Source organism: Monodon monoceros, unplaced genomic scaffold (assembly GCF_005190385.1).
Source record: "Monodon monoceros isolate NGI ecotype Baffin Bay Population unplaced genomic scaffold, NGI_Narwhal_1 Super_Scaffold_9, whole genome shotgun sequence".
NCBI lineage: Eukaryota > Metazoa > Chordata > Mammalia > Artiodactyla > Monodontidae > Monodon > Monodon monoceros.
The window spans coordinates 7,922,019-7,949,398 of record NW_021703786.1 but is presented as its reverse complement, the minus strand read 5'-3'; the positions used below and the strand labels follow the sequence as shown (position 1 = coordinate 7,949,398).

The 27,380-nt window shown below is 35.5% G+C and overlaps 1 protein-coding gene across 3 annotated transcripts in view; it reads left to right on the top strand.

Annotated features, from left to right (window-relative positions):
• Window positions 1–27,380, top strand: part of TRIM37 (tripartite motif containing 37) — a 114,699-nt gene that overhangs the window by 10,837 nt on the left and 76,482 nt on the right. For all 3 annotated transcript variants that reach the window (XM_029211623.1, XM_029211624.1, XM_029211625.1), the window contains exons 3-11: window positions 1,671–1,711; window positions 3,287–3,403; window positions 5,323–5,410; window positions 6,436–6,558; window positions 8,238–8,361; window positions 9,221–9,288; window positions 19,052–19,176; window positions 24,824–24,874; window positions 25,931–26,012. In XM_029211623.1, coding sequence (XP_029067456.1) covers window positions 1,671–1,711; window positions 3,287–3,403; window positions 5,323–5,410; window positions 6,436–6,558; window positions 8,238–8,361; window positions 9,221–9,288; window positions 19,052–19,176; window positions 24,824–24,874; window positions 25,931–26,012 — 819 coding nt within the window. The remainder of the gene's footprint in view (window positions 1–1,670; window positions 1,712–3,286; window positions 3,404–5,322; window positions 5,411–6,435; window positions 6,559–8,237; window positions 8,362–9,220; window positions 9,289–19,051; window positions 19,177–24,823; window positions 24,875–25,930; window positions 26,013–27,380) is intronic.

Genomic DNA, 27,380 nt, shown 5'->3' with positions numbered 1-27,380 from the left:
TGTTTTGTGATTAAATTAGATTATAGAATACAAGGTAAAAATGCCACAAATAATAAGAGAAGGGAAAGATCACTAGCCTGGGATAGGCAGGAAAGTATTATGGACATAATCAGTGGACATTCCCATGGGACAGCACATGGATAGAGGGACAGTATAAGCAAATACACAAATAGGATGCCAAGAGTGGTATATATTATAGCAATAAGCCTGTTTTGACTGGAAGGGAGGGGCATAATAAAAAATATAGACTGGGTCATTCCTTACCATGGTCCCAACCTTTATAGGGCTTTTACTTTAGTAGGGCAGGGGAGACAAACAAGTCAGTATACCAAGTGTTATAGGTACAATGAAAGGGGAAGTATAGGTTACTGTGGTAAAGCATGACAGTGGTATTTAAATAGTCTATAGACGGAGTTTTCTGGAGGAAGTGACATATAATCTGAAATCTAAAGGATGAGCCGGAATAATCTAGTTAAAGAGAGTTGTTGAATATCCTGGGCAGAGAGGGGAAACATATTTAAAGACTTAATCTTGCTGGATCCCCTAGGGTGAGGTAGAAGATGAGGCTAGAGAGGTGTGGGCTGAGACCAGTTCTGGAGGAGTGCTATGACTTTAGCAGAGCATTGTCTGAGGGAAAGAAACCTGACCTAAATCTTGTTTTGCTCAGGGACCAAAGAAATGATGTTCAAGGTTGTTAATGGAATCCTTTCCCATCTATTTTTTTTCTTACAGCTTTATTTTCTGTGCTATGAAGTACACTTCCCCCATTTAATCTTCTATTGTTCTTTGAGGATTCCTTGGGAATTTTATTTCTGAGTTAATTATTTGCCTTTAGGTAAAAGCTTAGGTTCTTTCATAGAAATAGGAAAGGATAAACAGAAGTAACAGATATTGAGAGTACATAGCTATTGGATTATATATTTATCTACCTCAAAACCTGTTTACCAGACAATTAAAACAAAATATTTAACCATGGAGCTATTGTTTTTGGAAAGATATTAGCATCTCCTTTGTATATGGTGTAAAACTGCTCCCTATCCAATAATAACTAAAATGGTTAAATTAATAGAATTTGAGGTTTAGTAGAGATATTATTCTCTTGTAAAACTTTTTATAATTACAAGGAAACCAGGTTATATAGATGTTTAAATGACTGAACTGTAGAACTCTTTTAAGACAAAGTTTTGCTGTATTGCTTATTTATGTTTTTCTGTCTAATTTATATAGCCATAATGTATATACCTTACAATTAGATTGCTTTTCAAAAAGGAATTTAGTAGTACCTTAAAATTCCTCAGAGATTTTATGGTGGTGGGTTAGTTACAAGTAAATCATCATAGTGGCTTATTTTGGGGGGGGTAGTAACAATATCATTATTATTTTTGTGAAGATTATTCACACCTTCCCTGTGAGATCCAGAGTCCTAGGATCACTTTCTTACCTGTGAGAGAATAGCTTCTTAGTAATTATTTTGGAATGAGTTCTGTGCCTTTGAAAATTTATTCCTGTCACGATGATAATGAGACAGATTGCCTGCTATTCTATATGTATCTCTATAATTAATGCAGGCACTAGAGAGTTAAACTCATTAAATTTGGTATGTAAGGTTTCAGTATGTACAAATTAATGGTGTTATCTGCAATCAAAATCTAATTTTTTTGCCTCCTTAGCGCTGGCTGACAGAGCAGAGAGCTCAATGTCCTCATTGCCGGTAAGTGTTTTACTATGATTATTTGTGAATTTGGAAAGTAGTAAGGTGATGGGGTCAGCGTGTGTCCTAATACTCATAACGTTCTTTCTGCAACCTGCCACATTTCTACTCCTTGCAAATACAGTTGAAAAGAAAATAAGCAATCTATCTCGATAAAGAAATGCAGACTAGTTTACCTGACTTAGAATTATGTAGAATACATTACATTGTTTACTTTCTTTTGGAAAATCATTGTGTAACTTCTTCACTTACCTTTTATAACTAAAAAAAAAATAAAGTTTCTGTTAAAAAAAATCCAGATAGTAATAAAAAGGTTTCTGATTCTGATACCCGACTTGATTTTTTCATGATTTAACTTTCAGAAGAAATTGTTAGTGTTAGGTTTGGGTACCTGTTCTTCTAGACATTTTTCTATATATGTACTGATGTATACATAGAAATGTTTTCTTAAAAAGCACAAATGATATAATATTATTTTGCTTTGCTTTTTTTTTCCATGTAAAATATGGTGATGCCTTTATTGATCATATGTACATATATGTCATTTAAAATCAGTGTTTGAATAATAATCCACTGTAAGATTATACATTGATTTTTTTTTTATGCTTATATTGAGAGACATATAGGTTGTTTCCATTTTCGAATATTTCAAATGATGCCAGATTGCATTGAAGGGAAAGGTTTTTTACCATTTTATGTTCCTAATAATAGATATTGAAAATGCTTCTTCCTCACATTCTTGCCAACACTGGGTATTACCAGTCATTTATTTTTTTGTCATTCTGCTAAGTGAAAAATGGTATCTCGTTTTTAATCTGCTTTTTAAAAAAATGATTGAAACTGAGCATCTATTAAAACATTTTTAGCCATTTATAATTTCTTTTTTTCTTAAACTACTTCATATCTTTTGCCCATTTTTTTTCATGTACTGTTCACTTTTTTCATACTAACTTTTAAGAAGATCAGCAGTATCAAATAGAACTTTCTGTATGATGGAAATGTTCTATAGCCTTGCTGTCAACTGTGGCAGTAGAGCACTTGAAGTAAGCCTAGTGTAACTGTGTAAAGAAATTTTCTTTTTTTTTTTTAACTAATTTGAATTTTTAATTTAAATAGTCACATGTGAGTAGTGGCTGTCATTTTGGAGAGTATAGCTTTAGACTAAGGAATTAAGAATTCAGTCCGTAATCTGAATTGCTAATTTTTTTATTCAGTTTTTTTTGTAAATGATACATTATTGTAAAAATAAGTTACAAACCATACTTTTCATTGTGTCTTTGTTACTATTTTGATAGTAATATGGTATGAATATGACTGTGAGCCCTATTTTGAGGAGTGTTTATTTTTTCTTGATTTATAATTTCCTTTTTTTCCCCAGCTTTGTTGAGGTATAATTGACAAAATTGTAAGGTATTTAAAGTATAAAATGTGATTGTTTGATACACATATACATTGTGAAAGGATTCCCCCCATTGAGTTAACACATTTGTCACCTCAGTATTTACCTTTGAAATGTTTTAGAAAATGATCTCAAATTCCTGACTGAGAGTACATGTATGTATATTTTCTCTCCAGTGCTCCACTCCAGCTACGAGAACTAGTCAACTGTCGTTGGGCAGAAGAAGTAACACAGCAGCTTGATACTCTTCAACTCTGCAGTCTCACCAAACATGAAGAAAATGAAAAGGACAAGTATGTCCTTAGTTTCTTTGTTCAAGTGTTTCATAGATTGTGCCACATAGTATTTTAATGACATTATTGAAAGTTTAAGCTTCCTAGGTGAACACTAAGACAATTTTCTTCTGGCATGGTGTGGGTGTCTCTATTTGGAAAGCCCCTTCTAACTCTGACTTCTTTTATTAAAGCCTCTCATAAAGGATTAGAACTGCCACAATTTGCTAATTACTAATCTCTCTTCTTTGCTTCTTGATGCCTACTGGCCCCCCCCTTGGGTTTGCTAAAGGTGCCTATATATAAGCCATTGATTAATAATGGTTCTGATAAATTTCCTATATTGTAAAAGCTATATTCTAAATTCAGTAGTGTGGAAATCATGCTAAATGAGATAGTATCTAATATGCTGTTTCTTCATGCTTTTATTAATTTCCTATTGGATATTCAGATTACTTATAAATGAGAAATACAAAATGTCGACCTATTTAGGTATTTTCTGTAAGCTCTGTGTGATTTATCAGTGAAAAGCTTTTTAAAATTGCAACAGTGTGTCCCCTTTATAGGCAAGAGAAACAATTTTTTAAATTGTGGCAAAAGAAACAACATAATATTTACTATCTTAACCATTTTTAAGTATACAGTTCAGTAGTGTTAAGTGTATGCACGTTGTTGTACAGCAAATCTCCAGAATTTTTTCATTTTGCAAATCTGAAGCTCTCAATTCATTAAACAATAATTTCCTATTTCCCACCATTTTACTTTCTGTTCCTATTTTCTCCCATTCCATAGATTGCCCTTTTTCTCTGTTTATTGTGTCCTTTAATGTACAGAAGTTGTTAATTTTGATGTAGTCCAATTTATCTATTTTTACTTTTGTTGTGTGTGCTTTTGGTGTCATATCCAAGAAATCATTGCCAAATCCTGTATCATGAAGCTTTTCCTCTGTTTTCTTTTAAGAGTTTTATCATTTTAGGTCTTATGTTTAGGTCTTTGATCTATTTTAAGTTACTTTTTTAATATGGTATAAGTTAAAGGTATTTAACTACTAGGGCTGCCATAATAGAATACCACAGGCTGGGTGGCTTAAACAACAAAATTTATTTTCTCATGGTTTCGGAGGCTGGTAGTCCAAGGTCAAGGTATTGTCAGGGTTGGTATCTGGTGAGGCCTGTCTCCTTGACTAGGATATAGGTACTTCTCACTCCATCCTCACGTGGCATTTTCTCTGTGAGTGCACACTCCTGCTGTCTCATTCTCTTCTTGTAAGGACACCAGTCCTATTGGGTAGGCCTCCACCCCTGTGATTTCATTTAACCTTCATTACCTCCTTAAAGGCCCTAACTCCCAGTACAATTACATTAGGGCTTCAATGTAGGAATTTGGGGGCACACAATTCAATTAATAACCATGTCCAACTTTATTCTTTTGCTTGTGGTTATTCAGTTTAAGGGAAAACTTTTTTAAATTGAATTGTTCATTTCTAATGAGGATCTGGTATTGTGCAATTAATCACCTGTGTCTTGGTTATTGTTGACTTTGGTCACATGTAGAAAAAGTGTGCATGCATACATGCTCATGTAGGCATGGACACATAATCTGATTTGCCCAAAATGTAGTAATAGGATAGAATTTATCGTCTATACAGTTTCTCAGAAATGATGTTATCTTTGTACTTTAAATAGAAACTAGTCTGCATTTTCATGTAATTTTAAAGTCCTTATAGATGGATGAAAACAATACTTAAAAAAAATTGTCTCTACATGTAATTGTTCAGCTTAATTCACAGAAGCCATGGAGTACATTTTATATTTCCTGAGATATAGTCATTTAAAATTGACTGACCTGTTTGCCCAAACTTAGGAGTTTGTTGCAGTAACTGTGTTCCAGTTTTTAAATTTATTTAATTTATAACTGTACTTTTTTTTCATAATGTATAGATGTGAAAATCACCATGAAAAACTTAGTGTATTTTGCTGGACTTGTAAGAAGTGTATCTGCCATCAGTGTGCACTTTGGGGAGGAATGGTAAGCGGAACAAATTCAGCATATTATTTTTAATTAGAGTGTAGAAAGCACAGAAATATTTGTTTGATTTAGATAGAAAGTAATATCATTTTACTCTGTTTTTGAATGAAAATTAAATGTATCTGCTTTATAGCGGAAGGTATTGTACCTTCTCTTATTCCAGAGAAACTTCTTTTGTTGGAGATTTTGATGTATGATGTGCAACCCTTACATAAATATTTTATTTTAATTAAAAACCTGTAAAATGTCTACTCATATCAGTTGATCTGATATCCTGGCTGTGATTTCCAATTTTAGTTTCTTTAAAATGGAACAAAAACTTTATAGACATTTGTGAAACAATATGAATGCAGACATCTAGTTCTTATGATTTTTTTTTTTAATCTTTCTTCCTCAAGTACCTTTCTAATTTATTCATTTGTGCTAGAGACTAGGGGTTCAGAGATGAACACGGCAGATATCAAACAACTAGTTCTGTACTTAATTACTGTTGTGATAAATACTAGGAATAAGTATACAGTGCTGATGAGAGTGAATAACCATGGGACCTGACCCTGAGTTAAGCTCCAAAGGATTGAGTAGGAGTTAAGTGGGTGGAGAATTTGGACAGGGTGGATGAAAGAGAATTATTTTTGAATAAGACGTTTCTTTTGCAATGGGCTGTGGGAAGAGGTTTGAGGTCATGGAAGGAGGCTAGTACTGACCAAAAGAAGAGTGACAAATAAGGTTGTGTCAGGTGGTTTGGGCCATTGTTAAGGATTTTGCTTCTTTCTAATGAGTGAAAACTTCTAGATAAGTAAACATTTTGCTAAAGTCCATTATCTAAAATCTTGAAGGATTTCCTATATGGGCCAAGCGATTTTAAGCAAACTCTGGCCTGTTTTAACTAAGTGAAGGCAGCCAAAAGATAAAATTCATTTGAAATTATTTACCAGTTTATTAGTATCCATAGAGTGTTAAGGAAGGAATGTAAATGCAGATGAGATATATGGAAATGTTCAAAAACTACTCATTACTTTAAATAGCATGGTGGACATACCTTTAAACCTTTGGCGGAAATTTATGAGCAGCATGTTACTAAAGTGAATGAAGAGGTAGCCAAACTTCGTCGGCGTCTCATGGAACTGATCAGCTTAGTTCAAGAAGTGGTAAGACTACTACTGAAAGATCATTATCCCTTTTATAGTCTATAATATATATTTTTTATAATATAAACCAATCAGATGTTGAACTCAAGATTTGAAATTTTGATAAGATATATTTATAGTTCTCACCAACTTCAAACTAGCTGAGGAATTTGCATCCAAACCCCTTGCCTGTTCTGAAGTTGGAGCCAGAGAATTGCCTCCTCTTATGCAGAAATAGCGAATCAGTGAATGAATTAAATAAGCCTGTTTGTTACATAGTCAGTAATTGACTCCTAAACAGAATCAGTATTGACTTTTACAGTCATTAAGTCATTCATTCTTTGGGAGAGTTTCTGCTACCAGGGAATGAACTATTTCTGATGTCCTGAATTAAAACTGAAGAATTCAAAGAGTAATATTTAACACTACTCTTTAGATACTGTATGGGTCAAAGAGCTCTGGTGAGCTATTTACCATTTGTAATATTATTTCTATGGGAAAATGTAATAAGCATCAAACATTTAAGTACTAAATATACTTTTGGAATATATTTTGTTTAAAGTTACCAGAATGACAGTTATTCCTGAGGTTTGCAGACCATTCCTAACTCAAGATGTTGTCTTTATTTTACTCATGTAGGAATCAAGATCGAGATCATCATTTATAACATTCTTTATACAGAAAATAATGTTTTTGAGTTACATGTATGCTACACAAAGTCATTTTGGAATATAAACAAGTTGGATGGCTTCTATTTGGCCTTCGTTTAGTTACCTTTTTTTGTATTATTTTCTCTTGACAGCATTTTAATTTGCGCATTAGGGAGGTTGTTCTAGTTTGAGATTTTCACTGCTTGTGCTTATAATAATACTAAGTATAGGAAAGATTGCTTTTTATTTTTGGTAGTATGCTATTAAAAAAACTATGTACTCTGCAGTCTTTAAAAACCCTATTTTTTTCTTTGTTTGTTTCGTTCTGAAAAAAATTTTAAACTTTGTAAATTGGAGTAGATGTGGTTTTTCAAATTTTTCATTTGTTTTAGAGTTTTGTGTGATGTGAACTGGCTTTAGTATAATTTTTTGGTTTTGAACAGTGGTTTCCTATATGACTGGGGCTTTGAGTATGTGTTTTGTATGTGTTACCCAAAGCAGTTTTTTTTTGTGATTACATATCTTTCTGTTTAACTGTTAAAATATTGTATACTTTGTTACGCTTTAATTGTTTAAGAATTTTTTTCTGAGTTTCAGGAATTCAACTGACTTTAAGAATAATTGCAGTGATTGCATTAATGTCTGTTTACTTCTATTTAAAAAATTCTTCAATTAAAATTTTTTTATACATTTATTTATTTTTGGCTGCGTTGGGTCTTTGTTGCTGTGCACAGGCCGTCTCGAGTTGTGGCGAGCGGCTGCTCTTCGTTGCGGTGTGTGGGCTTCGCATTTCAGTGGCTTCTCTTGTTGTGGAGCACGGGCTCTAGGTGCTCAGGCTTCACTAGATGTGGCACGAAGGCTCAGTAGTTGTGGCTCGCGGGCTCTAGAACACAGGCTCAGTAGTTGTGGCGCACGGGCTTAGTTGCTCTGTGGCATGTGGGATCTTCCCGGACTAGGGATCGAACCCGTGTCCCCTGCATTGGCAGGTGGATTCATAATCACTGCACCACCAGAGGAGTCCTAAAATTTTTTTACCTGCTTATCTTCTAGGAAAGAAATGTCGAAGCTGTAAGAAGTGCAAAAGATGAGCGTGTTCGGGAAATTAGAAATGCGGTGGAGATGATGATTGCACGGTTAGACACACAGCTGAAGAATAAGCTTATAACACTGATGGGTGAGTTTTTCTATGCTGCTTGTGTACATGGTGCTTTGAACCTCCTTGAGGTTCAGTGGTTGGTGAGTTATTATAGGCTAGGAAAAGATTGCTTTAAAAAATAGAAGTTCTACCTGTTAATTGTTCCTCTGTATCAATTAACATTACACCAAATTGATACAACTTCTGCTAACTTCATGGGATATGCTTCCAGCTCTTCAGACTTTGTGATTTACAAAGTAGGTGGTCTGATTTGGCAAGCGTGCCTATCTTTTTTTTGTTTTGTTTTGTTTTTGTGTCATGTAAAGCAGTTTCTTTCTTCCTTCTCTATAATAATAATTTCTGTAACAATAATTCCTTTATCCTTCTGTGTTTCCAGCTTCTTTGAGACCATTTTCCTCTCTGGACATTCTTTTTTACAGGTTCCTATTATGTTCAAAGCACATACCTCTTGCTGACATTTAATATAAACAAATGGCCCACTTAACTACATTCTTCTTTTTAGGCCGCATTTAAATTTGGGGGGAGGAATTATTTTAGAATAGTTGATTGATTAAAAATGTTAGTTTTCTATAGCTTTATATTCCTTTAGAAGAAGCAATAATGTTAATTTCATTACAAAGTATACTGTCACTGTATATTTCTTAGAAGTATTTAATAGACCTGCATTGTCTGTAACTGTACTTAGGGTTGGTTCTGAAATCCTCTTGTCAAAGCTACTATAATTAAAACTCTGGAAAAAATTTTTAGGGTAGCTGTAATGAAGAAGTTTTGCTTACTTGAGATTGATTCCTTGTCATTGAACATGTTCAATGAAATTTAACTTTACTCTTGAACCATAAGAAGCCTGAGTGTTGGTCTTCTCCTGTTTTTTAAATAGGTCAGAAGACATCTCTGACACAAGAAACAGAACTGTTGGAATCCTTACTTCAGGAAGTAGAGCACCAGGTGATGAAAAATTAAATGAAATGAGATAAAGTCTTTATCCTTTTTCTGTTCATGTACTTTAAAAGTTTTTTTGTGTTTTGTTTTTTGACAGATTATGTAAGATCAAAAGATCTGGGGATCTGTGTGCTATAGTAGGGATTTTTATGAAATAGGAATCAGCTGATTCAAGGTTTCTCCATCATGTATAGGAACTAGATAAAATAATACTAATTTTGTTTTTGAAAAAAACAATTATTTTTACTGGGAATAATAGCCATTAGGAATCTTTAAAAGATTAAAATCTTCTGACATTGTGACTTAAGTGGTGACTTCGAGATAGAATATTATTGCCAATTACTTACACATAATGATTCTTAGGGTAAAATTAGCATTTTTATTTATTAAGGAAATTTTTATTACATACCAAATAGATAGCAGGCATTGCTTTAGGTGCTTTGGAACACAACAGTGGACACAATGGCAAAATAATCCTCAAAGAGTTTATAATTTAGATTCGGGGTAGGTGGGGATAAAGTACATAGTGAATGAATAAATAAAATGTATCGTGTCACATAAATATTTGATAATTTTATCTGTCTTGAATTTGGTTTTTGGAATTCTCGAATTCCTCTTTATGCCTGATACACAGCTGTCTCATGCAGTTGTTCTCTTAATTATCATCCTGGGGATCCCCTTCATTTCTTTCTTGGGATTCAACCCAAGAATCCTGATTCCTGATTTTCATGGCTTCCATGCTCTTGATTTACACATTTGTTTTGGTATCACACTTCCTCTGTGGCTTTCATGAAAGAGTAATCAGAATAAATTTTTTGAGACTGCATGTCTGAAAATATTTTTATTCAGTCTTTACATTTGGTTGATAGTTTGGCTGGTAGAGTTCAGTACATAAGTATTTATATATTGTTTTTCTCTTCAGTATTTTTTTTTGACCGTGCTGCATGGCTTGCGGCATCTCATTTCCCCAACCAGAGCCCTTGGTGGTGAAAGCTCGGAGTCCTAACCACTGGACTGCCAGGGAATTCTCCAGTATTCCCATTCTTAATTGTGCATGTTGTTCTCCTAGTCCAGAGATTTTATTTTATCCCTTCCGGAGAATAAACTAGCAGCCTTCTGCTGGAGTGATAGGACAAATTTAAACCAGCTATAAGTGGAGTAGGGGTGGGATCTGGGGATCTGTGCACTTTTTTTTTTCTTTTAACAGCTTTATTGAAGGATAATTGACAACAAATAAGCTGCATGTATTTAAAGTGTATAATTTGATAAGGTTTGACAAATGTATACACCTGCGAAACCATCACCATAGTCAAAGTAGTAACTTTTTTCCTCCAGAATTTTTTGTGCCTCTTTATAAATTCTCCTGCTTCTCCCAACATTTCCCTCTCCAGGCAACCCCCTATCTCCTTTCTGTCATTATAGATAATTTTGCCTTTTCTAGCATTTTATGTAATTGGAATCATACACATTATATACTTGTTTTATGTCTGACTTCTTTACTTAGCAGAATTATTTTGCAGTTCATTCATATATCAATAGTTGTTTCCTTTTTAATTGCTGAGTAGTATTTCATTGTATGTATATACCACAATTTGTTTTTCCATTCAACTGTTTATGGTCATTTGGTTTGCTTTCTGGTTTTGGGTTTTACAAATAAAGTGGCAGTGAACATTCATTTACAAATCTATAGATGGACATATATTTCCTTTTCTCTTGGGTCCTCCTAAGATAGAGTGGTAGATACATGATTAGGTTTTCAATAAATGCTGTCTGTTTTCCCAAAGAGATTGTACCATTTATATTTCCATCAGTAGTCTTTGAGAGTGCCAGTTCCTCCACATCCTTGCTAACACATGATATAGTCAGTCTTTAATTTTAGCTGTTCTCATAGGAGTGTAATAATATTTCATTATGGTTTTAATTTGCATTTGCCTTATACCTAATGATGCTAAGCATCCTTTATTGAACTTATTTGCCATCCATATATCTTCTTTGTTGAGGTGTCTGTTCAGATCTTCTTCTTTGTTGTTTGAAGTTCAGATCTTTTGCCCATCATTTTATTGACTTGTTTGTTTTCTTACTGAGTTTTGAGAGTTTTTTATAAAAAAACTGGATAGAAGTCCTTTATTAGATATGTACTTTGCAAAGATTTTCTTCAAGTCTATGGCTTGTCTTTTCATTCTCTTGAAAGTGTCTTTTAAAGGGAAGTTTTAAAATTTTGATGAAGTGTAAGTTACCAATTTGTTCTTTTGCTGTCATAGCTAAGAAATCTTTACCTAACCCAAGGTGGCAAAGATTTTCTCCTGTGTTTTCTTCTAGAAGTTTTGTAGTGTTAGGTTTTATATTTAGGCACATGATCCATTTTGATCCTTTTTTTTAAAAATTTTATTTATTTAGCTGCACCAGGTCTTAGTTGCAGTATTCAGGATATTTTAGTTGTGGCATGAAGGATCTAGTTCCCTGACCAGGGATCGAACCCAGGCTCCCTGCATTGGGAGCATGGAGTCTTAACCACTGGACCACCAGGGAAGTCCCTGGTCCATATTTGTATGTGAGGTCTGGATCCAAGGTAGTCTTTTTGTTTTTGTTTTTTATATATGGCTATCCAGTTTTTCCAGCACCATTTGTTGAAGACTAGCCTTTCTTCACTGAATTGCCTTTGCATCTTTTTCAAAACTTAGTCCATATACACATTGTCTATTGATTTATTTTATGTCACTACTGCACTGTTTTGATCATTGTTGGTTTATAATAAAAGGCGGTGTTAGCTCTCCAACTTTGCTCTTCCTTTTTTTTTCTTGAGTTGTTTTTTGTTATTCCAGATCCTTTGCATCTTCATCTGAACTTTAGAATCAGCTTATTAATTTCTGCCAAAAAAAGTTTTGGGGTTTTGATTAGAATTACATTGTATCTATAGATCAATTTAGGGACATTTTAGCAATACTGAGTCTTCATTTCATGAAGACTTTATTTCAGCAGTGTTTTGTAGCTTTCAAGGTACAAGTTTTTCACATCTTTTGTCAGATTTATTCAGTATTTCAGAATTTTTTATATGATAAAGGATGTTTTTTTAAAAATTCCAATTTCTGACTTGTATCTATACAATTGATTTTTGTATATTGATCTTGTATCCTGTGATTTTGCTAAATTCATTTATTAGTTCTAGTGGCTATCTTGTAGGTTCATTGAATTGCCTGCAGATAGTCATGTCATCTCTGAATAAAGACAGATTTCCTTCCTTCCTTCCTTCCTTCCTTCCTTCCTTCCTTCCTTCCTTCCTTCCTTCCTTCCTTCCTCCCTCCCTCCCTCCCTCCCTCCCTCCCTCCCCCCCCTCCCTCCCTCCCTCCTTCCCTACCTCTCCCTTTCCCCCCTTCCCCCTTCCTTTCCTGTCTTTCTGTGTTTCTATTTATTTATTTACTTGGCTGCTAGGTCTTAGTTGCGGCACATGGGATCTTCAGTTGCAGCATGTGAACTCTTAGTTGCGGCATGTGGGATTTAGTTCCCTGACCAGGAATTGAACCCGGGCCGCCTGCATTTGGAGCGTGGAGTCTTAGCCAGTGGACCACCATGGAAGTCCAAGACAGATTTTTTTCTGATCTGGCTGCCTTTTATTTCTTGTTAGGTGTTACTGCCCAGAACTTCTCGTATAGTGTTGATTCAAGTATGATGTTAGCTGTGGGTTTATTGTAGATGTCCTTCATCAGGTTTAGGAATTCGTTTCTATTCCGTTTGATGAGAGTTTTCATTAGGATTGAATGTTGGATTTTGTCAAATTCTTTTTCTGCATATATTGAGATGATCATATGGTTTTTCTTTTTAGTTCTTAAAATAGATGAACATTTAAGAAAAATATTAAACCAACTTTTATCCTGGGATAAAAACCCTAAGTTGATTGATGTATTGTCCTTTTAATATATTACTGGATTTGATTAACTAAAATTTTGTTTAAGATTTTTGCACTTCTGTGCATGAAGGATATTAGACTGTAGTTTTCTTCTCTTAAAGAATTGTTGTCTGGCTTTGTTATCAAAGTAATGCTGGCCTTAAAGAATGAGATTTAAATTATGCCCTCTTCAGTATTTTGGAAGAAGTTGTGTAGAACTGATAATGTTTCTTCCTTAGTTGTTTGATAGAATACACCAGTGAAGCCATTTGGGCCTTGTTTTCTTTGTGGAAAGAAAGAAGGAAAACAAAAAGTTTTCAGTTTCGTTAATAGATACAGGCCAGTTCTTGGGACTTCCCTGTTAGTCCAGTGGTTAAGACTCTGTGCTTCCTCTGCAGAGGGCACAGGTTCATTCCCTGATCAGGGAACTGAAATCTTACATGCTGCGCAGTGCAACCAAAAAAAAAAAAAAAATTTAGATATAGGGCAGTTCATATTGCCTACTACTTCTTTTTTTCATTCATTCATTTATTTTTGGCTGCATTGGGTCTTCGTTGCTGCGTGTGGGCTTTCTCTAGTTGTGGCGAGCGGGGGCTACTCTTTGTTGTGGTGTGAGGGCTTCCCATTGCGGTGGCTTCTCTTGTTGCAGAGCACGGGCTTTAGGCGCACAAGCTTCAGTAGTTGTGGCTCTCGGGCTGTAGAGTCCAGGCTCAGTAGTTGCGGCACAGGAGCTTAGTTGCTCCGCGGCATGTGGGATCTTCCCGGACCGGGGCACGAACCCGTGTCCCCTGCATTGGCAGGCGGACTCTCAACCACTGCGCCACCAGGGAAGCCTGCAAGCGGATTCTTAACCACTGTGCTACCAGGAAAGTCCAAGGACTGTTATATTCTCTTGATGAATTGTTTCCGTTATCAGTTTGAAAGACCTGTTTGCTTTGAAATCTAGTTTATTTGATGTCAAAAAGCCATTTTAGCTTTCTTTTAACTAGTATTACTATGTCATATCTTACTCTGTCATTTTATTATTAATGTATTTTTTCCTAAATATTTAAAGTGTGTGTGTCTTGTAGGCAGCATACAATTGGCTCTAGTTTTTTTAATTCAGTCTGACAGTCTTTGACTTTTAACTGGGATGTTTAGTGTGCTCACTTATAGGGTGAAGTTTGAGTCTAATATCTTGCTGTTTGTTCCACCTGCTCTTTGTTCCTTTTTTTTTTTTGGTTATTTTTAGGTTGAGTATTTTTTTGGATTTTGTGTATTGTCATTAGTGGATGACACTGACATCAGTAATAAAAATAAATGTAAATGGATTAAGTTGAAGTTTTAAAAATCCCATGGTGAACTTCTTAAGACAGATCTAGAGAATGATGAGAAATTTAAAGTGAAAATATTACGAGTGATAAAAAGGGAACAGTCTACCTTAGGAAGATAGGACAGTTATGATTTTGTGTTCCAGAAACATAAATTCATTATATATAATGCAGATGCTGACAGAATTATAAGATTTTCATAAAATTACTATCTGTAGTGAGTGATTAAAAATAAATTATTTTATTTTATTTAAATCTGATAAACTAATAATTCCAACTAACAAAAGATTGTAAGAATAGAAGATCCTTGAAAAAGAAAATTGAGAGCTTTATTTAAAAGGTATATGTGGAATTCTGAATCCCAAACTGAAGAATATATATTCTTTTTAAATCCACAAGGAACAGTTTCAACATTTTGTCACATACTAAGGTATATAGAATTCTGAAGAAATTTAATAAATTTATATAAACAACATGTTCTGTGACCACAGTATAATTAAGATAGACATCAAAAACACAGTTTAAAAATTTACATATATGTATGTAAGTACGCATTTAAATATATGTTAGGGCTTCCCTGGTGGCGCAGTGGTTGAGGGTCTGCCTGCAGATGCAGGGGACGCGGGTTCGTGCCCCGGTCCGGGAAGATCCCATATGCCGCGGAGCAGCTGGGCCCATGAGCCATGGCCGCTGAGCCTGCGCGTCCGGAGCCTGTGCTCCGCAACGGGAGAGGCCACAACAGTGAGAGGCCCGCGTACCGCAAAAAAAAAAAAAAAAAAAAAATTAAATATATGTTAAATATCTACATAGTTCTTAAGTGAAGGAGGACATTGCCATTGGAATGATAAATTATTAAAATAGATGTAGCTAAAGGATATTTAGAAGGAAACTTTTAGTCTAAAATGAAGTTTAAGAAATTATGAATAAGTGAAAAAAGACAGAAAAAAGAACAATGGTATAGAAGCATAAAATGGAAGGAAATCACAGAGGCAGTGATGAAATAACAAGAGAGTGCCATGAAATAGTTGAGAGGATCAACATACCCAGTATTGGATCTTTGAATAAATTAATTTAATAGAAGATACTCTAACAGGGTTGATTAGGAAAAATGAAGAAAATGTCCAACAGTATATTGGGAAGAAAAATGGGACATGACTACAAATATAGTAGAAATTTAAATAATAAAAATGTTTTACAAAGTAAGTATGGATATAGCATTTACTATATACCAGGCACTATTCTATGTGCTTTACAAAAATGAGCAACTTTATTCAGGTAGAATCTACATGAAGAAGATAGTTTTCCAGGAAATTGTAATTACCAAAAATGACTTAAGAAAGAGTATAATTTAAACTAAGAAACATTACGTAAATTATATTGGAAGTATATAGTCAAAAGACATCAAAAAACATCAGATCCAGACTAATGGAAAATTTTTACCGGATCTTTAAATATCTGTTATCTATCATAAGCACTTTTTTTTCCTAAAAGAATACAAAATGTACCAAAGCTAACATCTCAGTCTTTGAGATTGATGTAATGTTAATAACGAGTCAGCATAAGAACACTGTAAGAAAACGAAATTAAAGCCCAACTCTATTATAAACATAAATACCATAATCTTAAAATACTGACAAATCAAAATTAGTAGGATACTTACTAAAACAAAACAAGAAAGCAAGACTTGGTAGAGTTAATCAAAGGAATGAAAGGAATGTTTCATTATCAGAAAAATCTCTTGATTGTAACTCAAGAGTTTAAAGGGCAAAACTACAAGAACATATAAGTAGAAATGAATAGAATAATATTAATTTTTAAAATAACATTCAATTATATTCGATCCTCATTCATGGCCAAATTATTCAGCAAACTAAGAGTAAAAGGAACTACCTTAGCTTTATTAAAGGTATCTATTTAAAAGTCTACCTTTGGAGGAAATAAGGTCAAGGAGGGATACACATAGTATGCATTCAATAAATATTTGAATGAAAGCTATAAATTTTGGTATTTATCATATGATACCAGTTATATCGTTATTCTTGGTGAGCTATAAGCAACTATCTTTTAAAAGACATAAACCCAGTTGTAGTGGGTTTTATGAATATCATTTGTATGGCACTTGATAGTGTATTAGTTTGTTAGGGCTTCCGTAACAAAACACCACAGACTAAGAGGCTTAAACAACAGAAATTTATTTTCTCAGTGTTCTGGAGGCTGGTAGTCCAAGATCAAGGTATTGGCAGTTTGGTTTTCCCTGAGACCTCTCTCTCCGGCTGCAGATGGCTGCCTTCTCGTTTTGTCCTCTGAAGGACTTATCTCCAAATATAGTTACACTATGAGGTACTGGTGGTTGGGACTGGAACAAATGAGTTTGGGGTGGGGACACGATTCAGCCCATAGCAGTTTCCAAGCTGTCTCACATACAGCTTCATGCTTGATCTAACAAACCAGCAAAGCAAGCAGCGGTAGATATTATTCCAGTTTTACACATTAACAGACTCTGAGCCACATAATTGGTGTGTGGCAGGACTAGGACTTCAAACTGGTTGTCTTGAGTACAAAATCAGTAGTCTTTTAACTACCATGCTTATTTTGCTAAAGTTGGATTTCTCACTTTTTACCTTTGGTATAACTTAATGTTTCCTAGATTGATAGAGGTTAAGACTTTTTTCTGTGTGTTAGGTCGTAACATTTCTCTGTTCCCTGGAGTGCAATTTGAGAAATCCTTGTTTGAAGGTCATTGACTTTTAGGGGTTTGTTCATTTATATACATAATGGCTTCACTGTACCAGTCTAAAATACATTTGTAGTTGCTTAGAATTGGATTTATGCTAATATACAATGAGAGAAAAATACATTAAAATCAAATACATTTACTCAATAACTTTACTGTTATAATGGAAATTAATAAACCTAGATTCTTAACTTTCAAACCCACTTTGAAAGAAGCTATTGTGTTGGCCAAAAAGTGCCTTCGGTTTTTAAGTAAAAATAAAAGACACATTTTTCATTTTCACCTAGAACTTTATTGAACAACGTACTCACCCTTTTGTTCCACTACCTTCTGCCATTTTTCAGACAACTTCATAATTCCGTCTTCTGAAAACTTTTTATCTTTTTGAGCAAAGAATGTTCCAGGTACCTTTTGCAGTTTTCCAGGGAATTGAAATTTTTTCCATTAAAAGAATTTTGTAAAGACCTAAATACGTGGAAATCTGAAGGTGCAGTGTCTGTTGAATACAGCACATGAATCAGAACGTCCCAGCCAAGCTGTAACAGTTTTTGCCTGGTCATCAAAGAAACATGCAGACTTGCGTTGTCCTGATGGAATATTATGCGTTTTCTGTTGACGCTTTTTGTCGAGTGCTGCTTTCAGTTGGTCTGATTGGGAGCAGTACTTGTTGGAATTAATTGTTTGGTTTTCCGGAAGGAGCTCATAATAGAGGACTCCCTGCCAGTCCCACCATATACACAGCATCACCTTCTTTGGATGAAGACCGGCCCTTGGTGTGGTTGGTGGTGGTTCATTTTGCTCGCCCCATGATCTGTTCTGTTCCACATTATTGTTCAGTATCCACTTTTCATCGCCTGTCATAACTTGTTTTTTTGTTTTGTTTTGTTTGTGTTTTTGCGGTACACAGGCCTCTCACTGTTGTGGCCTCTCCCATTGCGGAGCACAGGCTCCGGATGCACAGGCTTAGCGGCCATGGCTCACGGGCCCAGCCGCTCCGCGGCATGTGGGATCTTCCCAGACCGGGGCACGAACCCGTGTCCCCTGCATCGGCAGGCGGACTCAACCACTGCGCCACCAGGGAAGCCCTGTCATAACTTGTTTTAAAAACGGAATATTTTCATTACGTTTAAGTAGAGAATCGCATGCGGAAATACGGTCAAGGTTTTTTTCACTTATGTGGAACCCAAACATCAAAGCAATGAACGTAACCAAGCTGTTGCAAAGGATTTTCAACACTTGATTTGGATATTTTGAGTATGTCGGCCATCTCCCGCATGGTATAACGTCAATTGTTCTCAATTAATGTCTCAATTTGACTGCTATCAACTTCAACTTGTCTACCCGACTGTGGAGCACTGTCCAGCGAGAAATCTCTAGCACGAAACTTTGCAAAACACTTTTGACATGTTCAGTCAGTCACAACACCTTCTCCATTTGCTGCACAAATCTTTTTTTTTCATTTTGGTTGCGTTTTTACCTTTCTTGAAATAATAAAGCATAATATGCCGAAAATGTTGCTTTTTTTTCTTCCATCTTCAGTGTTAAAATGGCTACACAAAAATTCACCAATTTTGAGAAGTCTTTCTTTAAATGCACCCTGATATGACAGCTGTCATATACAATCTAACAAAACTTTTGAATGAAGTTAAAGACAACTAAGTGCTACTACAGCCAGCTTACAGAAAAAACCGAACAAAACTTTTAGCCAACCCAATATTTTTCTTTATCTCAGTTTTTTCAGTATATAACAAGAATAATTTCCATTTTCCTTCTTTATTAAGGGTTTTGGGGGTGCCAGTGCATAGTAATTTTTTTATTCAGACAGTTCTTTTCCTCAAACAGTTGCGATCTTGTAGTAAGAGTGAGTTGATATCTAAGAGCTCAGAGATCCTCATGATGTTTCAGCAAGTTCATCGAAAGCCCATGGCGTCCTTTGTTACCACTCCTGTTCCACCAGACTTTACCAGGTACGACACATTTTTTTTTACTTTATTTTCTTTTGAAGTTTATGTGCAAATGCATATACTTGTTTCAAAAGAAAGCTATTGCTAACAACTAGAACTCAGGTAGTTCTCCCTGACCAATAAGGTAAGTCTTCATTTCTTTGTGAATTAACAAGCCAGATACAATATTTATATTTTATTCAAGCACTGAATATTAATAAAAGGGCTGGGTATTTGCTCTTGTTAAATAGATTTGAGTCAACTAAGGATATTCATTAATATTCCAAGGCTGGCTCTTTGATAGTGTGGTCAGCCATTTCAGTTTTGAAGATACCTTTTCTGAATTACTCTATCCGTCATCAGTGGAATGAAACGAGTTTTGATATAAATACCATATATGAAGATAAGGGTTTTACAATTCAGAATAGGGTACATGGATCTCCTGTATCAGAGCCAGCAGGAGTGTTGTTCCAAAATGAAAATTCTCAGGCCTGTTCCCTGACAGTCTTTGGAGATGGTATCTAGAAAATGAATCTTGAGCACCTCAAGTAACTCTGCAGTAAAGTTTGGGTACCATTGATAGAGGTAAACTCCTATACTGATACTACTTGCAACAGGTTATCAGGCAAGCAACTCTGCTTGACTTCTTTTTTTTAAAAAAATATTTATTTATTTATTTGACTGCGCCAGGTCTTAGTTGCCGCACGTGGGATCTTCGTTGTGGCATGTGGGATCTTCAGTTGCGGCATGTGGGGGTCTAGTTCCCTGACCAGGGAACAAACCTGGACACCCTGCATTGGGAGTGAGGAGTCTTAGCCATTGGACCACCAGGGAAGTCCCTCTGCTTGACTTCTTGAGTGTCAGTCTCTGTCACATCCAGTGATTATTTTGATTTCCTTTTTTTTAAAATTTATTTATTTACTTATTATTATTTTTTTGGGCTGTGTTGGGTCTTCGTTGCTGCGTGCGGGCTTTCTCTAATTGCGGCGAGCGGGGACTACTCTTCGTTGCAGTGCGTGGGCTTCTCATTGTGGTAAGCTTCTCTTGTGGAGCTTGGGCTCTAGGTGTGCGGGCTTCAGTCGTCATGGCACGCGGGCTCAGTAGTTGTGGCTCATGGGCTCTAGAACGCAGGCTCAGTAGTTGTGGTGCACGGGCTTAGTTGCTCCACGGCATGTGGGATCTTCCCAGACCAGGGCTCGAATCATGTCCCCTGCATTGGCAGGCCGATTCTTAACCACTGCGCCACCAGGGAAGTCCCTATTTTGATTTCTTCTTCCTTTCTAATTGCACAAGGGACTCAGAACCCCAATAATACCTTCCTTTCACTACCTTCTTTTTTGGGTATAGATGGAAGGGACTGAAACTGGGGTTGGGATGGGGGAGGTAGGAGGCACATCAATAAAGAAAAAACCACCAAAAAATAAAAAATAAAACTCTGATAATTAAGGAGATTTCCCTGGGAAAAGGTCACCTTAGGGCCCTCTCCCTCTCTAGTAAACCTTACTGTCTTACTGGAAAACTTGCCTTATAACTTAACTAATTTTTATTAGAAACTTAGTTTATGATTTGCAGTGTAGAGGAAGCAGGTGTTCCATCTGTTGATTCATTGATCAGCAAAGAAAAGAGGCCAAATAAGAAAGGCTAGGGGCTTCCCTGGTGGTGCAGTGGTTAAGAATCTGCCTGCCAATGCAGGGGACATGGGTTCGAGCCCTGGTCCGGGAAGATCCCACGTGCCGCGGAGCAACTAAGCCCGTGCACCACAACTACTGAGCTTGGGAGCCACAACTACTGAAGCCCGTGCACCTAGAGCCCACGCTCCACAACAGGAGAAGCCACTGCAATGAGAAGCCTGTGCACCGCAATGAAGAGTAGCCCCTGCTTGTGGCAACTAGAGAAAGCCTGCGTGAAGTAAGAAAGACCCAACGCAGTCTTTTTTAATTTATTATTAAATAAATAAAAACATACATACATACATACATAAAAAGAAGAAAGAAAGGCCAGCATTTATGGACATTAAGTTACAGACCAAAGTTTAGATGTTCAAAGCAGTGGTGATTGTTTCTAAGCTTTGAGGTCATGGAACTGAGTACCTTATATTCCATCGGTTGATGATTTGTGATAGAGCTACAATGGTGAATAAAAGGTCATTAAACAAAGTAATGTTATTTATTAAAGGTCATCTATGTGCTCAGCACTGTTGTAAGTCCTGCATAGGAGCCATGGAAGAGGAAGTAATCTTACTGGATATATATTCCACATGAAATGGTAGAGAATTGTATATTAAAATTGAATATTTGTTACTTAGTTACATCAGAAATTTTGAGAAGTCAGGGTAGACTGCTGTGGTAAAGATGACTTCATAGCCTAGAAAGGAATTATGGAAGACCTTGAAAGATACTTAGAATTTCATTAGGCAGATGAGAATAGGATATGTATACAAGAGCAAAAATATGGGGATGTGATAAGAGCTGCTATATTTGGAAGTCAGCAGAGAAATCATTTCAACCAGAATTTGAAGGGCTGTATTGTTGGGGCATTTAAGTCTCTCAGGGAGGACTTAAATAGCAGAAAAGTACAGTTCTCAGTCCATAAAGAGTTTTGGTTTCTGGGAGAATGGTCAAGTTGGGATGGAAAACCAGTTTTTATGTAGCTGACCAGTCTGTTTTCTCAAGGGAACAATGGATACTTATCCTGTTTTTCTTCCGTTCATCCCTTAAGTCATGATGAAGTCTCTGGTCTAAAGATTTGCAAATCAGTATTTTTCAGAATAGTGGGCTAGAGATGTTTTGAGGCTAGCCTCTCCATATTCCGTGAAGCTTCACTGACATCATCGTGAGATGAATCCAGTCATCATAAAGACCAGAGTAGAAGAGGTATAGAAATAAAAGTTTGAGAACATAAAGCTGTGCCTTATTTGCAGACACAGAGTGGTAACACCAGTATGATTATAGATAACCTCTGAACAAGCGAGCATAATGTGGAGATGTTAATAAATACTTAAGGATGGTAGAATTGATAGAAGTAGGTGGCTTAGTGGTCGTTGTGGCTTTGTGTATATATGTAAAGAATGCAAAAGAAATTTTGAGTAAATACTTCTACCAAATTACAAGAATTTTCCAGGAAGTATTTGTAAATATCCATTCATTCAGTGAATATTTGAATGCCAGCTATGTTCCAGGCACGTGCCAGGTACAAGTAGAGAGCACAATAGAGAGTTCTTGTTTCCTCATATTATGATTTAGTGAAAAAGATAGGTGATTGAAGCAGTAATAAAATAAAATGTGATGAATTGAAGCAGTAATAAAATAAAATGTGATGACTGGTGATAGGGGAAGTATATGTATCCTGTTTTAATGCTTCCCCATAGCACTAATTTATTATAATGTTATTTGTGTCTGAAAAGTTTTGGCTAAAAAATTATACATATGTAGGAGTATGTCATAGTAGGATTGATAATTGTTTTCTGTGCTCTGAATGTTAACATTTATTCTCAGCAAGTGAGAGCCATACTGTACCCTCTTGGTTAGTAAGCTTTAGCTACCTGTATGCTTTAATTTGTAAGCTTTCTATCTTGCTGTTCTAAGTTAAACATGTCCTCTTCATCTTCTGTTTATTTTGTGTCTTGGTGAGCTCTTTGGCCCTCAAGAGCTGATTAAAAATAGGACAGTGATATTCTGGTCTTAGAACAAAAACAACAACAAAGGAAATATATCACACTGAGTATTAAGGACATGGTAGAAGAAACAGTATGAAGATCAGCAGGCAACTGGGGATTGCCTGCATAATGTCTGTAGACATTTTGAAAGATGTTTAGGGGGAGAACTGAACGACGTTTGTGCAGTTGGAAGTTGCACAAAATTATAGCCAAAAGCATATTATAACTTGACCAAATTTGAAGACTATCCTGGAGAGATTCCTTGGAGCTCTGATTAGGTTTTTGGTTCCAGGAAGGCTTCCCAGGCATTAATTGCATTGGTTCTGATAATTGGAGTTTTGTGTATATTGAATGCTAAGAGAGCATATCAGTGGGGAGAAGTTAGAGCAGACCTCCAAAGGTATGTGACTTCTAATTTGTTATCTGAAGGAATTGTAAGGATTAACCAGACAAAAGGATCTAGGAATGAGGAATGTGAGAAAAGGTAACTACTGCCTAGGGCTATGGTTAGGGGTGCTTGACAATTGGAAAATAGCTCTACAGTTAATAGTTGCAAGGCAAACCACATCTACTTGTGAAAAAGATGTGAGCTGTTTAGCTACATATACTTAACCATAAAATAAGACTGATGTATTTTTAATAATGTATACTATATTTTCACTGGCAAACCACTGATTTCTTCAGGTACTGTCACAGTGTGAAAATGCTTTAGATGCATTTTATGTCTTATTTTGGTAATAACACATTTTCATGAACTGAACTTTAGAAAATATAGCTGAATATGTGGTGAAATGGCTTGCAGTTTATCTTTTTGGTAAATTTATAATTTTATATATTAAATATATTACACTGTATTACAACACTATGTATGATAAGTGTCTTTATCATAAATGTTTTACTATCTCTGACTTTTGAGGTGTTCTAATGACAGTGCTAGAGACTATTAGCGTGCTGTGGGTGTAGTTTAGTTCTCTTTGAAGATGTAGTTTAGTTCTATGGATGTAGTTTAGTTCTCTTTGGAGAAGACTGTATGGAACTAAAGTTCCCTAGGTAATCTTGCCTTGCCATGAAACTGTTAATGTGCTTATCCTGCTTGACCCCTATGTGATTATGTATTCTTATCCTATAAAATGGTATAGATTTATTTGCTAGTAAATAGTCTCAGAGTATTTAGGGTCTGTCAATATTCCTCATAATTTGTTCCGAAGAAGGAAGTTTGGGGATTTATTGTAATATTTTATCCTTTTGTTGTTTCTTTTGATTTTTTAAAATAGTTTATATGTTTTCTATTTCAGGTGTCCAGCCTAAGCACCTAATTTCTTTCTTTTCCTATTTCCATATTAGTTTTTAAATATCTCTTATAGTTATTTTAATACTTAATCATATATTGCCTTTTTTAAAAAAAGCTATATTATAAAGTATTTGTTGAGTCTCCAATTTAATTGCAAACCTTTGATGTCAGCTTTTGATGGTTTTATGAATTCATTTGATTTAATGTTTAATAAAGTTTTAAAAATATTTCTTAAGGCCTTATTTTAGTTTAATAAAATTTGTAAGATGTTAGAGACTTAACTTTGTTTCTTTTTTTTAAATTAAGATTTATTTATTTTGGGGGGCTGCCTTGGGTCTTCATTGCTGAATGAGGGCTTTCTCTAGTTGTGGCAAGTGGGGGCTACTCTTCGTTGCGGTAGCGGGCTTCTCGTTGCGGAGCATGGGCTCTAGGAGCACGGGCTTCAGTAGTTGCAGCACGCGGGCTTCAGTAGTTGTGGTTCGTGGGCTCAGTAGTTGCTGCGCAGGCTCTAGGGCACGCGGGCTTCAGTAGTTGTGTCTCATAGGCTTAGTTGCTCCCTGGCATGTGGGATCTTCCCCGACCAGGGATCGAACCCGTGTCTCTTGCATTGGGAGGCAGATTGTTAACCACTGCACCACCAGGGAAGTCTGACTTTGTTTCTTAATTAAATGAAATGTTAAACTTGTATAAGCCAAATAATTTTTTTCTCTTTTGTTTCTTTTTAGTGAATTGGTACCATCTTATGATTCAGCTACTTTTGTTTTAGAGAATTTCAGGTAAGAGTTTTTGACAACTTCAGTGTTTTTTTGTATGTGTACGTAAGTAAGAGCTAGGTAGGTGTCGTTCCTGGGTAGCATACAGACCTAATGAACTTTGTCACTCAGTGTGTAGTCTTCGAAGAAACAAGTTTTGTATTAGATACATAGAGGTCATTTGTCTGGATTGTTTTATATCTTCTAGATGGATTGCTCCTGTAGGGTGGGGAATGGAACTTTTTTTTTTTAAAGAAGAGGGTCTACTTAGCCTTTGCTAGTAAGGTAAGGTGAATGGGATGATAGAGATCAATGAGCCCTCCTACCCATCCTCAGAAATAAGAGTGGTGGGAAGTAAGAAATTGTGGATGGGAGGGTATTATTGTAAGAAATTTGTAAGCTTTGTAACTTGCATGCTAAGTTTGTTAGCTTTTACAGCTTTTTCTCTAAGATTAGAAGCCAAGATATTAAAACACAAAGGTCCTAAGGGACTTGTCTTAAAGGGCAGCATGGAAGTGGGGAATGAAGAATATAAAAGGTCTTGCCTTGGGAAGAGAAAATCCCAAGAGGTGATACCATCAAACTAAGGCCAAACTGAGAACTTATACCACTCCCCATTTAATTTGTTTTTTCTTATGGGATAATTTTGTGGCTAAAATATAAACCGAGGATTACCCCACATTTTTTTTCCATATTAAAAAAGGATAATTATACTGCGGGGATGTGAGGAAGAAACTTTTTTTTTTCCTTTAACGGTGGAAGACTGTTGAAGTGGTAATTAGATTCAAGGCACTTAGTTATATTTTTCTTTTCCCTTAAATGACAAAATTTTGAGGGTTTTTTTTTAACCTGAAACTTAAAAGATACTGCTGAATATTTCTGTATCATTAAAGTTTCTTTTATTTCAGAATGTTAGTATATATAAATTTATACAGTGGAATCTTGACTTCTTCAGTCACCTTCATTTACTGGTCCAGGACTTCAAATAAGTAACATGAAGTGGTTGGGTTTTGTTTTTGCCTGTTTGCTATTTCCCAACAGTTTTGATCTTGGGATTCAGTTGGTTTTCTTTTACTTTAGTACTTTGCGTCAGAGAGCAGATCCTGTTTACAGTCCACCTCTTCAAGTTTCAGGACTTTGTTGGAGGTTAAAAGTTTACCCAGTAAGTTTTTCATTATTTCTAATAAATTTTGAAACCAAGATCTTTCTTTTAGGGTTCGATAGTACACTGGTTCACTTTTTTAGTGGAGAAAGGAATTAAAGTAATGACAATTTTGTTTCTTTATAGGATATGTTGCTAAACCTGTGAAAAAAATGAGTTAAATATAAACAGTGTAAACACTGGCATATTACTGAACCTTATTTCACTAACATTTAGAAGAAATGTTTAAAATTCTTATTTTAAAAATCATTAAAAAAAATACATTTACAGATGGTCATCAGAAACACATGTGTGTTGACTGCATACTCATGGTGCATTCCAGTATGTTTCTTTGACCTGTAGATTTGCTGCATATTGGCAGCTGGACCCAGTGGTATGATGAGCTGCATAGTCAATTCCTATGGCAAGAATATAAGCAGTAGTGTGTGCTTTTATCACATCATATCTAGTTGCATATCTTTTTGTCATATTGATGCACATTGCCTACATCTGTTAATTCACTGGAAGTTGCAAAATAGTGATTCTCATTTTGTTTCTTTTTTGCTTATTACATGTAATGCTTTTATAAAGAGATGCTTACCTTTACCTATTGTTTGGTTATCCAGTATTACAGTTCATATAGAATAGGCAAGACTCTTTCCTGTTATTTAGTGATTTTCTTTATTCTCTGAAAGTAATTAACTAGGTTTTTAAAAAAAATATCATTATGAACTCATGGATTTATACATATTTAGTCTCTTTAAGTTGGCTTCTGTGTCACTTTGCTCTGACCCTAATAGTCTAGTAGTGACGCTAGTAGTTAGCTTTCTTGTCCTCTTCCGTGGCAAGATGTTCTAGTCTCATCTTGTACATTTCCTACTCTGTACCTGAAATTGGTCATTTTATCCAAAAAGCCCTGATTTCTTTTAGTGGGAAAATTGTATTTCAAGACCAAACTGGGCGTTAAGGGTGCTCATTTCTACCAGGTTAGTCACTGTTTCTAGGCTTTCTTCATGAACAGAACTAGGGAATTACATAGGCAAATGTATGTGGGGGTTTGGGAAGGGGGAGGGATTAATATGTATGTATGTATGTATTTAAAAATTTATCTAATAGACTCTATTTTTTAGAGCAGTTTTAGGTTAACAGCAAAATTGAGTGGAAAGTACAGAGAGCTCTATTCGCACCCTCTGCCCCCGCACGTGCACAGCCTCCGCCACTATCAACATGCCCTGTGCCAGAGTGGTACATTTTTTGCACTTGATGAATTTACATTGACACATTATCACCCAAAGTCCTAGTTCATTCTTGGTGTTATACATTTTATAAGTTTTATTTGTTTGTTTTTAGCCCAAAGACCATACTTTGAGAAAAACTGGGTAGGAGTGT